This window comes from Epargyreus clarus, unplaced genomic scaffold (assembly GCF_041222505.1).
Source record: "Epargyreus clarus isolate Ecla_fem2 unplaced genomic scaffold, WU_Ecla_fem_2.2 ptg000012l, whole genome shotgun sequence".
In the NCBI taxonomy this organism is placed as follows: Eukaryota; Metazoa; Arthropoda; class Insecta; order Lepidoptera; family Hesperiidae; genus Epargyreus; species Epargyreus clarus.
Genome location: NW_027332220.1, coordinates 9,746,451 through 9,762,611, shown reverse-complemented (window position 1 = coordinate 9,762,611; position 16,161 = coordinate 9,746,451). Strand labels below are relative to the sequence as shown.

At 37.9% G+C, this 16,161-nt stretch overlaps 1 protein-coding gene across 1 annotated transcript; it reads right to left on the bottom strand.

Annotated features, from left to right (window-relative positions):
• Positions 1-466: 466 nt before the first annotated feature.
• On the bottom strand, positions 467-13,581 carry LOC140746378 (lysosomal acid glucosylceramidase-like). The gene is made up of 13 exons (XM_073078504.1): positions 13,426-13,581; positions 12,457-12,584; positions 11,516-11,564; positions 9,588-9,729; positions 9,108-9,249; positions 7,714-7,877; positions 6,945-7,068; positions 5,581-5,694; positions 4,398-4,545; positions 3,262-3,332; positions 2,287-2,570; positions 931-1,035; positions 467-560 (listed from the first exon to the last, which is right to left on the bottom strand). Exons 1-12 carry the CDS (start codon positions 13,499-13,501, stop codon positions 933-935), a joined length of 1,545 nt encoding a protein of 514 aa, XP_072934605.1. The 5' UTR covers positions 13,502-13,581; the 3' UTR covers positions 467-560; positions 931-932.
• Positions 13,582-16,161: the final 2,580 nt, after the last annotated feature.

Here is a 16,161-nt window from a genome sequence, read left to right as displayed (position 1 = left end):
ATATATTATCCTACTGACGTATATAAATCATCAACAACCCAGTACTGTCCCACGGCTGGGCACGGGTCTCCTCTCATAATGAGAAGGATTAGGCCATAGTCCACCGCGCTGGCCAAGTGCGTATTGGTAGACTTCACATACCTTTGCGATTTTTTTTCATAAATCTCTCAGGTATGCAGGTTTCCTCACGATGTTTTCCTTCACCGTTTAACAAGTGATATTTTTTTTCTAATACGCCCATAACTTTGAAAAATCAGAGGTGCATGCCTGGAATTGGAACCTCGGACCCCTCGATCGAAAGGCCGAGTTTCTTAACCACTAGGCTATCACTGCTTCTTTTTTATATAAATATGAATATTTATATAAACGTATATAAATATGAATATAAAATCATAATTTATCGACAATAATTATTTTGTTAATTAAAATCGTAACGAAATAAGGTATATAAATGAAACGCTCGTAATACAATACACAAAATTCATTTATTATTTAAGCAACATTGATAAAACTAATTTCCGACGCTCTTCATAATTTCCCAACGTTGCTCTTCACAAACTCTAAAAACAAATAAACAACTGTTTTTAGATAAAAAAGTCTATGGAGTTAAATAAATCTATTATGTGAACAATTTACGTTAATAACATAGATTAGTAAAGATACTTCGCCGCCTTGAAATTGAATGAAGCCACAAACGGCTTATTTTAGTAAGTTCTTCTTTTGAATTCTTGACAAATAAAAACATTTTTAGAGAAAATTTACGAATAAATAACTAATACTGCGTAAATTATTTCAAATATATTAGGGACATTTTAGCACGGAAACGTGGCAAACCTTTTTTACGCAACTATTTCAATTCTCAAAACTGGGTACATTTTCTTGTTAGGAGTGAGTAATCTTTACTAATCTATGGTTAATAACAATACTTACCTTTAATTTTGGTTCCAGAACTCTGCAGTTACGATAGAGTTGGCCTCCACTCCGATGGTTGCTTTTGTATTCCCTTGTTTGATAGTAACAGATGTAGCGGCACCTCTGAAAAATTTTAAAGAACTTGAATGCCTATTGACGCCCTTTGTCAAGACGTCGAGTACGCAAGAAAATTCCTCCGGTCCCAGCGACATATGACCTTCTACAGGGCACTTCTCTACACGGAATACAGTTATTTTATATTTTCGTCTGTGGGGTGTACTGGAAAACTGCATTCGATAGTTCAACACGTTTATATTGCACTAGCTGACCCGGCAAACTTTGTACCGCCTCAAAATGTATTTATCAAATATATTTCATATAAAATATAGCCCATGTTACTCGTGGATAATTTAGCTTTCGAATGGTGAAAGAATTATTAATATAGGTCCAGCAGTTTTTGAGACTATTCATTACAAACAAACATACAAACAAAGTTTTCCTCTTTATAATATTATATAGTATAGATTGAAAATTCCAGCGTGACACAACCCAACTTAAACTAACCTCACCCTAACTAACTACACCACAAACACCACAAACTATACCACAACAGTGTACCATAAAACAGTAGTATAGTTTTTATAACCTTGAAATACTAGATAAGCATGCAGTTCACCTAACAGTAAATAGCCACTGGCGTATATACAGGGTGAATTTTCAGATGGTGGAATAATATAGAGGGTGTAATTTTTTAAAAAATGAACTCGTTCGATTCCCGGCTAGGGAAAAAGATATTTTAAAAAAGTAATGATGCAGTTTTAGTTTTTATCAAAATCGGCCTCGTAACTCCTTTCAGCATTTTTCGCTAATCCTTATAGTTTCGGATTTGGCCCTGAAGGCCAGTTTTAAAAATTCACCCTGTATATTCAGGTTCTCTCTGAAGCTGATCACAAATGCGTTGTACACAGTCCTGAGGACTAAGATAAGTAACCCGGCATCCACACCCTCGCAATTAAAGGCAAGAATACTCAATCAAACAATACTAGTTCTACCTTTCAACATTTTTTTTTAATAATATAAGAGTAGCAAACGAGCATGCAGTCCACCTGATGGTAAGTGGCTACTGCCGCCCATGGACATCTGTAATCAACTCCAGATACGATTAGATGTTCCTACCTGTGGTCGGCCGCAGATACGTCGCTACCCCTGAGAACTAAGCTGGAACGTCTCGGAAAAGTCTCTCCCTTACCACACCCTTCAAACCGGAACACAGCAGCGCTTAACACTGCTGTTATTAGGTAGAAATAGGTGTAGCGGTGGTGCCGCCGGAGACGAACCACAAAGGGTTCTACGACTTTAAATAACAATACTTACGGGTTATGAATAACCACAACAATGGTGTTAGACGGAGTCAGGAAAGCCACATTGGATATAGCACAACGGCAAGGTGGAGACCAAGATTTTATCCTGTAGGAGCCTCTGGGAACAAACTTGGAGAGTTGCCCCAGGGCGTAGTACATGGGCTGTTTCAGGAACTCCTTTTTCTTATGATCGACAATGATGGGAGCGTCGACGTAGTTCCCGTCCACGTTCGGGCCGCCTCTTGTGTCCAAGCAAATGTTCCAGTCTACCCAAGCGACAACGCCGTGAGTGAAATCCTGTTAATATAATGAATAAAAGATAATGAATAAGAAACCCATAATAATCCACCAATAGTACGTAGATGTTAAAATATTTCGAAATGGAAATGTTGAAAAATTTTTAACAAAAAAATACAACCGACTTTATTTAAGTCACTACAAAGTAAAAAATAATTTAAATAAATGTTGGTTTAGTACATATTTCTGACGTCGGCGCTCAATATATTTCGTTGGATAACGATGTAAACAGCGTGTCTAATATGAGCGCCGACTTCATGGCTGTTATATTTACATGGGTGGAGGAGTTCCCCTTATTTTCTCCAGAACCCATCGAAGGATCCTAACCGTATTTAAATGGGACCAACTTCCAGCACGTCTCTATACAATAAAAAAAGAATTATTAAAATTGGTCCACTAATGGCGGAGTAATTCGTGTACATACATAAAAAAACGATACCGGCCGAATTGATAACCACCTCCTTTTTGAAGTCGGTTAAAAAAGTCGTAATCGCTCCGTAATCAGTAGGTAATTAATCCGTAATGTGTGATGCAAAACATAAATATACAAAACTAAGCGAACAGAGCACGGCAGAGCTCTACAAATGGGTAGGTCTGATTCACATGAGTTCAGACCTATCTGCCCTTTGTTGCGATTCCTTGGCCGAGCGGAAGAAGCCCTTTCTTCTGTACCTTTTCTTTGTGAACTCACCTGTATGATGTCTTTGACATACTGCTGAGCGTTAGACCAATCACCCAAAGTTACTCCATTAATGAGGAACCCTGAAATTAATTTTTATATTAAACTAGCTGACCTGGCAAACGTTGCGTTGCCATATAAATAAAAAATGTTGAGGGTGAACAACCCTTATCACTTAGGGGTATGAAAAATAGATAGTAACCGATTCTCAGACCTACTGAATATGCGTATAAAATTTGGTGAAAATCGGTAAAGCCGTTTCGGAAGAGTACGGTAACTAAGATTGAGACACGAGAATTGTATATATAAAATTTAAAATATTTACGGTTTAACGGGCAAGGTACTATTTTCGTTTTCTATCCGACCGCACGGTAATGTTTTTCGAGCGTAAGTTTGTTTCTTTCTTTTTTGCTTGCCCTGCAGCCCAAAGGACTTGGCAGTTTTTAACAATGAGGTGTCGATAAATTAAACAGTTGTTTTTTTTTGGTCGAAAGACATTACCCTCCGCAGTTGGGAAAAATATGGCCATATTTGAAAGAAAGAAAGAAATAACTTTATTACTTGATGGACTTGATTAATTATTTGACTAGCTGACCCGGCAAACTTTGTACCGCCTCAAAATCTATGTATCAAATATATTTAATATAAAATATAGCCTATGTTACTCGTGGATAACGTAGCTTTCGAATGGTGAATGAATTTTTAAAATCGGTCCAGTAGTTTTTGAGCCTATTCATTACAATCAAACAAACAAACAAAGTTTTCCTCTTTATAATATTAGTATAGATGAATTATTATATTGTTTTTATAATATCAGTAGCAGACGAGCATGCAGTCCACCAGCTGATAAGTGGTTGCTGCCGCCCATAGACATCCGTAATCAACCCCAGATATGATTAGATATTCATATCTGAGATCGGTTACAGACGCGCCGCTACCCCTAAGGACTAAGCTGGAACGCCTCAGATAAATACGAGTATGTCTCCCTTACCACACCCAAACTAAAACACTGCTGTTATGAGGTAGATATAGGTGTGACGGTGGTGCCGCCGGAGTCGAACCACAAAGGATTCTACCATCTTCCAAACACATAATTTTATTCGTTTTTTGACAATGAAATAAATTGCACATAAATTCAAAGATCATACCTGCACACGCCTCGGTGCTCATGACATATTTTCCGGGATATTTTTCGGAAATTTGCGACATGATTGCCGCGGAGACGTAACTGTCGGCGTAGTAGTGGACCGCTAAACCGTTGATATATTCTATTACCCTCGAGTTATTCCGCACCAACTGTTGACACATTTTACTGACTGTTAATACATTTTACTTACTCTAGACACATTATACTGACTGTTGATATATTTTACTGACTGTAGACACATTTTACTGACTGTAGTCACATTTTATCAGTAAAATGATAATAATAGTCAACTATTAACACATTTTACTGACTGTTGACATATTTTACTGACTGTTAACACATTCTACTGACTGACTAGAGACGCATTTTACTGACTATAGTCACATATTACCCACTGTAGATAGATAGCAGTGATAATGATAGCGTTGAAACTGGGCCTCTCAATCGAGGAGTCCGCGGTTCGAATCCCAGGCATCGAATCGCACTTCTGATTTGCAAAGTTATGTGCGCATTAGAAATCAATTATTACTGACTCTGACGGTAAAGGAAACATTGTGAGGAAATCGAGTACCTGAATGATCTTTAAAAAAAATGTGAGCCGTCACGGGACGCCTGGCAGATGTGAAACATCGACATTATTTTGTAAAAGTAATATGCAGAAAAGAACATAATCGAGTGGAAGAGTATCGCACAGTCGATGGCGCATAGCGACGCGTCGCCACACCGTACACACTACCGCATATAGACTGTATATATATGTGACGGCATGCGTCGCCACGCCAGAAATCGGTTTTACGTGCGGCTATAGATGTTTCACATCAAAATGAGTAGCAGACGAGCATGCAGTCCATGTGATGGTAAATGGCTACTGCCGCCCATGGGTATTTGTCATCAACTCTAGATAAGATTAGTTGTCTACCTGAGGTCCGCCACAGATACGCCGCTATCTCTGAGGACTAAGCTGGAATGCCTCGGAAAAGTATGTCTTCCTTACCACACCCTTCATACCAGAACACAGCAGCGCTTTACACTGCTGTTATTAGGCATAAATAGGTGGTGCCGCCGGAGTCGAACCAACTAGTTCTAATGACACCCATCAACGACAGGATATTAATCAGTGGCGAAGATATTTTTCTTCAAATATCAAAATAATTAACAAAATTTATTATGCGGTTCAGTCATACCTCATCAAAGACTAATTTAATGGTGTACCGCTGGTCATCCAGCGCTAGCAGCTGCATGTCCTTGTACTTACTGTTACGGATTGTTGGACCTAAGTGGTTCACAATCCATGCCCCCTGAAACATAAGGGGTTTTAAAAATATTTTTATTTAAACTTGCATTTATCAGAATCTTATCTATAAGTTAGTCAAATGTGGACTAGAAAGTGTAGGAAGTATTCACAGCTCCACTAGAGTTCTATGGTGTGGGTGCCATGAATACATACATAGACAAATACTTACACAAAAATTCAGACCTTTTTTGTTTACGAGGGGGAAACCTTCAAAAGGTACCCTATACCGTGGGAGCGGCTCGGGGTTATGTGGGTTTCTTACCGCACTAAAACCCCCCCGGTGGCCGTCCTCGGCGCTGCGTAGAGGACTCCGGGATCTCCAAAGGAACGCAACCGGAGTCTTCTTAGCGCGTTGCCCCATCGGGCTCCGCCCAGGTGAGCTTGACGCTCGCCACACCGTCTGGTGGGCACGATGGTATGCGACCACACATACCACCGTCCTTCCCGGGGTCACTAGCCGGGCGGTTCAAGCTCCCACTCTTGCCGCCCGCAACCCCGGAAGCCCCTTTTAGTCGCCTCTTACGACAGGCAGGGGATACCGTAGCCCTATTCTGGTCCCGGAACTACAGGGACAGAGCTACGCCCCCTGTAAAAATTCAGACCTAGAACAGAAATCTAAATTCCTCTCCTAGGAATTTTGATTGGCGAAGAAGAAAAAACGGCGTCAAGCTCAAATACTTTTTCAAATTTTTCTCAAGCAATTAGGGACAAAAAGGTCACCGGTTTTTCCTTGCCTTACCATCGACTAAAGTTACTATACTTAACTAAGTTACTGATAATTGGGTTGACTTATATTATGTTTTAATTCAATTCGATTAGTCTTTTGTATAAGTAAATAGTTGAAGATTTGTTTGTTATAATATGACTAGATATAATGGATCTTTCATAAATATATAAATCACCTTGTTGTACCTATATCTACATATTAATAAATAAACTATTTGATTTGATTTTATTTTAGCTTACTCTGCCCTTAGATGATGCCTATTCATGCTTTCATAGTTCCAGGTTTAGATACCGATTACCGAAAGAATATAAATTGTATAAAGTAAGAACTACTTATGTATGCATTTCTCCAGTATTCTAACTTCATATTGTATGTGAATCGATGACGTCATTACATATAGAGTATAAAATATGATAATAATCTCAGAGATTTTATTAAACTTCTTATAATATATCTTACTTTAATATTTTACAAACATTATGCTGTGACGTCGTCATTTTCAGATCTTATATCGCGCATACACTTACCATATCCTGGGTGGCCCATCCGAGACAGCTGATGGGGGAGTACGCGAAGGTCGCCAAAGACGGCTCATTGCCAGTGGACACCCCCCAAATAGGGATGCCACACTCCTCGTACTTCTCTACAAATCTGAAAAGTTATCCCTTAAGTTAGTCAAGTTATCCCCTTTTTAAAGTATCTAAAGGTAGGAATAAGTCTGATGATGAATTACGTGATGATGATTTAATTCAAATTAATGCAATTTAGCAAAGGGAGATCTCCTGCCAGGCTAGGTGAACAGGACCTGGGGGCGGCCGTACTCCGACAGTTTCAGTTCGGAGCTTGTATATATGCAAGATGTTTAGAAAACTTCGATAGCGTGATTCAGCAGCGCCATCTCTTGACGAATAGCGAGAGGTCGCTACACTATTTTACTTTTACCCAAAAAATAATTATAGTTACATAATTGGCCAAGTACAAGTCAAACTCGCATATAGAGACTCCCGTATCACCAAATGTTCTTTATTTTTAGTATTGTTAGCATAACAGCTTTATAGCATATTTCATATATCATTCATTTTTTATACCTAATGATAAGGCAGACAGGCTACCTGATGGAAATCAGTCACCGTCGCCTTTGGACATTTGGAACACCAGAGGAGTCGCCAATGCATCGCCGCCTTACATTTATAGATGACGTTGTGTTAATGATGAATATTAGGCAGGATTTACATCTAGCGCTAAAATACGCGTTCTGTTTGACCAGGCCTTTAAAGTTAAATGAAAGTAACTAACTTGAGTATGTATTCAGCGTAGAGTTGGTAGTATATGGGTTGCAGGAACCCGCACTTTTGGTTGGTTTCTGTGAAGTACTTCATCCAAGCCGGGCTGGTCCAGGTTGCACCAAATACATCTATTTTCTCTGACGAACACTTCATGATCTTCTTTAACAACGGTATCTAAAAAGTCATTCTATCATCAGTGCAGATACATCCTTACTCCTTACTAATATTATAAATCCGAAAGTAACTCTGTCTGTCTGTCTGTCTGGTTGTCTCTTCTTGACGCCCAAACCACTGAACCGATTTTAATGAAATTTTGTACAAAGATAGTCTGTGACCCGAGAAAGGACATAGGATAGTTTTTATCCCGGAAATCCCACGGGAACTAGGGATGGCGATCTAAGATCGATTAATCGTGGAATCGATCTTTTGGACCCAAAACATCGATTATTTTAATCGATATTAGTATGGATTGAATCGTAAACTATGCATTTGATCAAGTGATGATCTTTAGCAAAGTTAAAGTACGAAATTTCAGTTTTATGTATGTTAGTATGTTATATCATTTTCTTCTAAACGCGGGCGAAGCCGCGGGCAGAAACTAGTAACAAAATAAAATATAATGTTTAAAAACTAAAAACTAAAAACCACACTAAAATCGTTAAGCCTGACGATCCTGATGAGGAGACTTGGACAAATTTATTAAAATAGTGTGTCAATACATCGATTCTTAATAATTATTCAAAATTTTTAAATAATCTGACCGTTTACAGTGGGTAAATTCTGTTACATACCTTCCATTCTTCCATTTCTACACTCACTCCACGCTAAGACTCCCTATATCGTGAGTGTCATGGACACCTATATAGGCAAATACACACATATCCAGATTCAGATCAGAAACTTACATTAATCATTCAGATGTCTGTCTGGCCGGGAATCGAACCCGGAACCCGCTGCGAGTCAGTCAGGCATGGTGACCGCTTCGTCGCGCGGTTCTTCAACACATGAATGCAAAGCTTCATCTAGGATAGTATAATTATAGGTATATCTAGATTTTGAAGGTAGAACCCTTTGTGGTCCGACTCCGGCGGCACCACCGCCACGCGCATTTCTAGGCAGAAATGCAATAACAGCAGTGTTAAACGCTGCTGTGTTCTGGTTTGAAGAGTGTGGGAAGAGAGACATACTTTTCTTAGGCATTCCAGCTTAGTCCTCAGGGGTAGCGGCGCATCTGTGGCCAACCTCAAGTCGTATCTAATCCCATCTGGGGTTGATTACAGATGTCCATGGGCAGTAGCCACTTACCATCAGGTGGACGGCATGCTCGTCCGCTACTCCTATATAACATAAAGAAAAATCAAAATGAAGAATGCATGGATGGAAGACAATAGATTTTCATATTACCTTATAGTTGTAGTCTTCGTCCTGTAGCTTGAACGGTTCATAAGGATTGTCCTGGTATGTGTAATGACGTACAGAAAAGTCACTGCAACCCATGGGAACCCTCGCAAACGTGTACTTCAAGCCTTTCTCGCCGTAGTACGCCCTGAACATAATACAATTGAAAGTTAGAAGTAGACAATTACATTTACAACAAAAAACCGACTTAAAAAAATTTCAAAAAAATACAACCAACTTCTATGTCACTACAAAGTAAAAAATAATTGAAATAAATGTAGATTTATACATAGTTGTGAAGTCGGCGCTCAATATTTCGTTGGATAAAAGCGTAAATAACGCGTCTAAAATGAGCGCCGACTTCAGTACTATGTTGTATTAAACCAACATTTATTTCAATAATCCTTTCAGTCAAAGAGCCAAATATAATGGGAGGGGAGGGGCTAACCTCCCCCCTCCCCTAAAAATTGTTTATTTAATATTTACTCCACAAGTTTCTGCTGTAGAGATTCAGAGAAGCTCTTCCAAAGGATAGCGGAAGAATCTGTCACCGCACCGCCGAAGCCTTTCACTTGTTGATATTTCTTCTCCGCATTCACGTGAATGAAATAATCCCCACTCAGGTTGGCTGAAACCAAAAGTTACCTTTTTTTATGGTTCCGTAGATACCCAAAGGGTAAAAACGCAATCCTATTACTAAGACTCCGCTGTCTGTCCGTCTGTCACGGGGCTCTACCTCTTGATCCGTAATAGATAGACATTTGATTTTTAGTGTTCCGTACCCAAAGGGTAAAAACGGAATCCTATTACTAAGACTTCGCTGTCTGTCCGTCTGTCACGGGGCTCTACCTCTTGATCCGTAATAGATAGACATTTGATTTTTAGGGTTCCTTACCCAAAGGGTAAAAACGGAATCCTATTACTAAGACTCCGCTGTCTGTTAGTCTGTCACGGGGCTCTACCTCTTGATCCGTAATAGATAGACATTTGATTTTTAGGGTTCCGTACCCAAAGGGTAATAACGGAACCCTATTACTAAGACTTCGCTGTCTGTCCGTCTGTCCGTTTGTCCGTCTGTCCGTCTGTCACAGGGCTCTATCTTCGGAACCGTAATAGATAGACTCATGAAATTTCTACAGAGAATGCATTACGGTGGCCGCTATAACAACAAATATTAAAAATAAAATAAAGTTGAATGTTAAAGGGGTGCTCCATACAACGAACCGGTATTTTTCGGCATTTTCGATTTAACTTAAAACGTAGCAGAATGACATAAGAATTTTTTACAATTCGTTTACTATTATAACTGCTATTACAATAAATACAAATAAGAACATTAAAATATATTTTAATATGGTTATTTTATGAAAAGAAGTAAAATATAATGAATATTTGGTGGTACGGAATCCGCCATGTGCGAGTTCAACTCGTACTTGGCGAATTATTATTATTAGGCAGATATATGTGTGGCGGTGGTGCCGCCGGAGTAATACCACAAAGGGGTGTACCACCTTTAAACTATAATTATACTCTAAATTTTAAACAAAACATGTGCTTTCTATAGCGGTTGTCCTAAAAATACTAAACATAAAAAACGGGTATGGTTTTTTTTTTTTATAATATGAGAGTAGCAGACGAGCATGCAGTCCACCTGATTGTAAGTGGCTTCTGCCGCCCATGGACATCTGTAATCAACCCCAGATAGGATTAGATATTCCTACCTGAGGTCGGCCACAGATGCGCCGCTACCCCTGAGGACTAAGCTGGAACGCTTCGGAAAAGTCTATCTCCCTTAACACACCCTTCAAACCGGAACACAGCAGCGCCTAACACTGCTGTTATTAGGTAGAAATAGGTGTGGCGGTGGTGCCGCCGGAGTCGAACCACAAAGGGTTCTACCACCTTCGAATGGTGGTATGGTGTTCGACTTGCTAGTTCATATATTTTCAGATTTTATTTTTTCATTTTATTTTTATAAGCTAATCGGTGCAATATTTACATATCGTGACGTCAAGACAGGTGGTAACGTATTATATTCATTCAACGCTTTGTTATAGATAATGAAAAAAATATTTATTTTAATCCTAATTAATAAACATTATTTTCATTATTGCCGATCTAGTATTGTATTAATAATTTCATTTTGTTTATTACTTACTAATCTTAAGAATAGATTAATATTATAGGTTTGGTAGTCATTGTTTTATACAGCCTTTGTCAGGGTTCAGAAAAGGACATAGAGTACCTTATATGCCAAAGAAACCGTTTCCGAGGGATAAATAAAAACCTCTGACTAGCGAAGCCTCGTATAAAAGGTAGATTAGAAGTCGAATTAACGCAATTCGTCATTTTTATTTACCCACAACTATGTACTTTAAATTGACACTAAAATTATAATTAAAATTCATTCTTACATAAACACGATTCAAACTTTCCGGAGGCCTTTTTGAAGCGTGATCCAGCCTGAAAAGATTAAAGAATATTAAAGACATTTATTTAAATGCAAATGCATTCTACTAACGACATACCGGACGCGGCGGGAAGTGTTGTCCACGAGTTATTACCAATAAACTTGGGTAAAAGTAGTTCTGATACTTTTTTTCTATAATATAGGAGTAGCAGACTGCATGCCACCTGATGGTAAGTGGCTATTGCCGCCCATGGACATCTGCACTCAACCTAAGATACGATTAGATATTCCCGGGGTTCGCCACAGATGCGCCACCCCTGAGGACTAAGCTGGAACGCCTCGGAAAAGTATGTCTCACTTACCACCCATTTCATGCCAGAAAACAGCAGCGCTTAACACTGCTATTAGGCAGAAATAGGTGTGGCGGTGGTGCCGTCGGAGTAGAATCACAAATGGTTCTACCACCTTCTAAGTGCCACCACAAGTTATTATGTCAAACGTCTACCTGAGCACCTGATGATAAAAGATCACTGCCGCCCATCGACATCTGTAACCAGTTTTATTTAGGAGTTCTAACAGTTACATTTACAATTACGTTACCACTCCATACGTTACGTTACGTTACGTTACGTTACTTTACGTTACATAAAGAATATAAAAAGTCAAGTCCTTAGATCTAAGGTGAATGCCTAATATGTTAGCCGAAACGCAAAAACTGCTTGACGCTAGAAATAAACGGTAGTATAGTCCGCGCCAAACTACTAGTCCACTTTGAAGTTGTTGCGAGCAGGTGTAGTCATACAATTTGCTATGGCGAGGCGACTCATTTCTATTTTCAGAGCGGACTAGCAGTCTCTCGCAGACTATATATCGGGGGATCGAATCATACTTTTCCCACCTTTCAAACATATATAAAGCAATTAAAAACAAATAAATTATTATTACAGCAGAGGACGTGTAGGTGATATATTCCCCTTTGCCAGGGGCGACACGTGTCAGCTCGTCACAGTACGTCTCATTGCAGACACAAACGACCGAACGGCCTTTGATTTGGCGCGCGGCACATGGCCGATCTGAAAAGAGTCAGAATATAAATGAATTTATGTTATAATAGTTTTAAAAAATAAGCTTATTTCGTTTTCAATCAGCTTCATTGTTCATCAATCCATTTTTTCATTTGCTACTCATGTATCGACTTCCCGCAACTTGTCTACAGATGGCGCTGCACGTTTCTGAATCACGCTATCGAAGTTTTTACAACATCTTGCATATATAGAAGCTCCGAACTGAGACTACCGGAGCGCAGCCACTCCCTGAGCATGATCACCTAGCCCAGTGAGATATCACCCTTTGCTAAACTCATACCATCGGAATGTATAAGAATAATTCGCGACGTAAGAGTCAGATGAACGTATCTACATTTTGTCAATTTTACAGGAGAGCAAAAATAGTGTGAAAATTCGACACTTCAAGCTTTACCAGATCATTCATAGAGATAATAATATACTTAGTAGTTGAAATAAAAATATTGAATAAAGTTACGTCGTTTTTCCATTTCATAAAAAACTACATTGTGGACCGTTTTGTGAAAAAAAAACCAAATTTGGATTTTTTGTACATACGTTCATCTGACTCTTACACCGCGAATTAGTCCACCATCTTTGTTTCGTTATGGAGAAAGAAACTTCATAATACAGTTCTATTCAAAAGAGTTTCATAAAATGCCAACTGGAGAGCTGGAGCTACTTTAGATCACACAATTTTAGCAATGAAATAATCATTTGTTCTGTAAGACACCCCATTCATCAGCATATCTTAGAAATTTTCTTTCAGAATATTCGAAGCAATAAATGAAACAGAACCAAATAATACTACCACCTATAAATTAAATTTTAAAATGATTTAAAACCTTACCTGCAGAAATTTCAGTGCATGAAACCAAAAAACAAACTGCTATTGAGAGCAGTATTTGTAAAAAATTCTCCTTCATTTTTAATTTATTATTTTCAAATAGTGATACTAAATGTCTGCAAGGTTCCACATAGCCTGCGCTACTAATAAATATGATGGTATGACCTAAAATTTATCGATTTGTAACACCAAGGTTTTAAAAATTAACATAAAGTTAAGCTGAGTAAACAAATAGGTTACGTAAATGAAATACACTAACACCATACTTCGGATTTGTAACTGACTTTTTTGAAAGAAACCAGTCAAGAATAATTGGCCAAATGCGATTTGAACTAACTCACGGAGGGTTCCAAAAAATACCGTACTATTAAGAAATAAGTAACACTATATATTTTTAAAATAATATTCTTAGTTTTGATCTTAGTACGAGTAAGTTCTATTTGCTCTAAATAAGTTCAGTAGATTCACCGAAATGCCGAAAAATGCCAATTTCTTGTTCTCCGATGTCCGTTTCATTTTTAATTCTTTTTTATTTTTTGTATAGGCCATAATATTATGGCCATGATTGCATCATGGATTTTAGGGAACATTGTATATACAATGTTCTTGTAAAACAGTATTACAGTCCAAGAGAAAGACACTGACGAACTGACGGACAATCACCGAAGCGGAGACTTAGTAGCATCGTCCCATTTAGGTACGAAACCCTAAAAATGTCTAAGCAAAAGGAATACAGAGTATCCGACCACTTGGACTTTCACCTAAATAAAAGGTAAGCCGCTGGATCCAGGGACCAATCTAAGTGGGATATACAAGGTGAATTTTTCAATCGGGCCTTCAGGGCCAAATCCGAAACTATAAGGGTTATCGAAAATTGCTGAAAGGAGTTACGAGGCCGATTTTGATAAAAACTAAAACTGCATCATTACTTTTTTAAAATAACTTTTTCCCTAAACGGGAATCGAACGAGTTCGTTTAAAAAAAAATACAGCCTCTATATTATTCCACTATCTGATAGTGTCGCTTATAAGGACCAAAATCTGGGAAGTAATGATAAATGACAAACTAAAGGAAAAGCTTCAATTGTAAGAAAATACATATTTTTTCATATTAATTTGGCAGTTAAGTTCCCGCCATTCATCAATTTTAAACATTACGTGTATTAACAATTTTTTTGGCTCAATGTTTCAAATCATTCGAAAGCGGACGTTTTGTTCTCCAAGAATTTATATTTTTATGTCCGACTTAGTTAAGGTTATTTTAAGCACCATTATAATAGATTTAACTTGCTATGGGCGGAGTTTCGTTTAATACAGACGTAAAGTTGACTATTTGTAAAAATGACTTTTTCGAGTCAAATCCGAGTGATTACTAAACAAAGAGATGTAGAAAATCATATTTAACGTTTAAACGAAGTTGTAAACAACACACAATATAAATTTACTATTTAATCAGTTACCTATTTTTATTAAAAAAATATTCCTAAAAACGGCGGTAACTTATTTGCCAAACCGTATGTCATGGTCATAACATCGAATAATTAGTTGATTAATCAACAAATTCTTCAATGATATGACTTATGTATGTTTCTAAAAAATTATACATCAATGATTTGTTATGTATAATCCTTAACAATTAGTATGCCAATCGTCTTTATTAGTAGTATATCGATGATGCCAATGTATAAAAAAATATGTATTTTCTTGAAAATTTGCCTTTTCCTTTAATTTGTCACATAACATTACTTCCCAGAATTTGATCCTTATAAGCGACACAGATAGTGGAATAATATAGAGGGTGTATTTTTTTTCAAAATGAACTCGTTCGATTCCCGGCTAAGGAAAAAGATATTTTAAAAAACTAATGATGCAGTTTTAGTTTTTATCAAAATCGGCCTCGTAACTCCTTTCAGCATTTTTCGCTAATCCTTATAGTTTCGGATTTGGCCCTGAAGGCCCGTTTGAAAAATTCACCCTGTATACGTGAGGCATATGTGCAGCAATTGACTTTCAAGCGCTTCCAAAAATATTTAGCCTCGAAAAAGCCTCGAACAGTCCTGTTCCTTCTATTATGTAACTTAGATTCGAAGCTGTTTTTGAGCCAATTCTTAATATAAGTAAATAATAATTGTATGTACATGATGCACCTAATCTTTATTATTTTCTTGCTATTTAATAGTACTTCCTTATGCATCTCATGTTAGAACAGGTGACAGTTAAATAAATAAAAATAATATCTAATACGTACACAATGTTATTTATTATTGTATTTATATTAGAAATTAGGTAACCTTGGCAGTCGTTTTAGTATCATTTAGGTACCATTATTTAATATGTAATTAGAACATTTATTCACCCATTATCATTTGTAAATAAAGGTGACAATAGTAAGGACAAAACGTCGATTAATCATATCAACTCGACAAAAAAAATCGAACGAGCACGCAGTCAACTTGTAAACGAGGGGGAACCTTCAAAAGGTACCCGACGAAGTGGGAGCGACGCCGGGTTATGTGGGATTTTTACCGCACTAAAACCCCCCCGGTGGCCGTCCTTGGCGCTTGATGGGGAAATCCGGGATCTCCGATGGAACACAACCGGAGTCCTCCGAGAGCGGCGAGCGAAAAAAAAGGAATATCTATTCCTATTTGATGTACCATCGAGTGGACTGCATGCTCGTCTGCTACTCCTATCTTATAAAAAAGGTACTCCTTACCGTGGGAGCGACACATTGTTATGT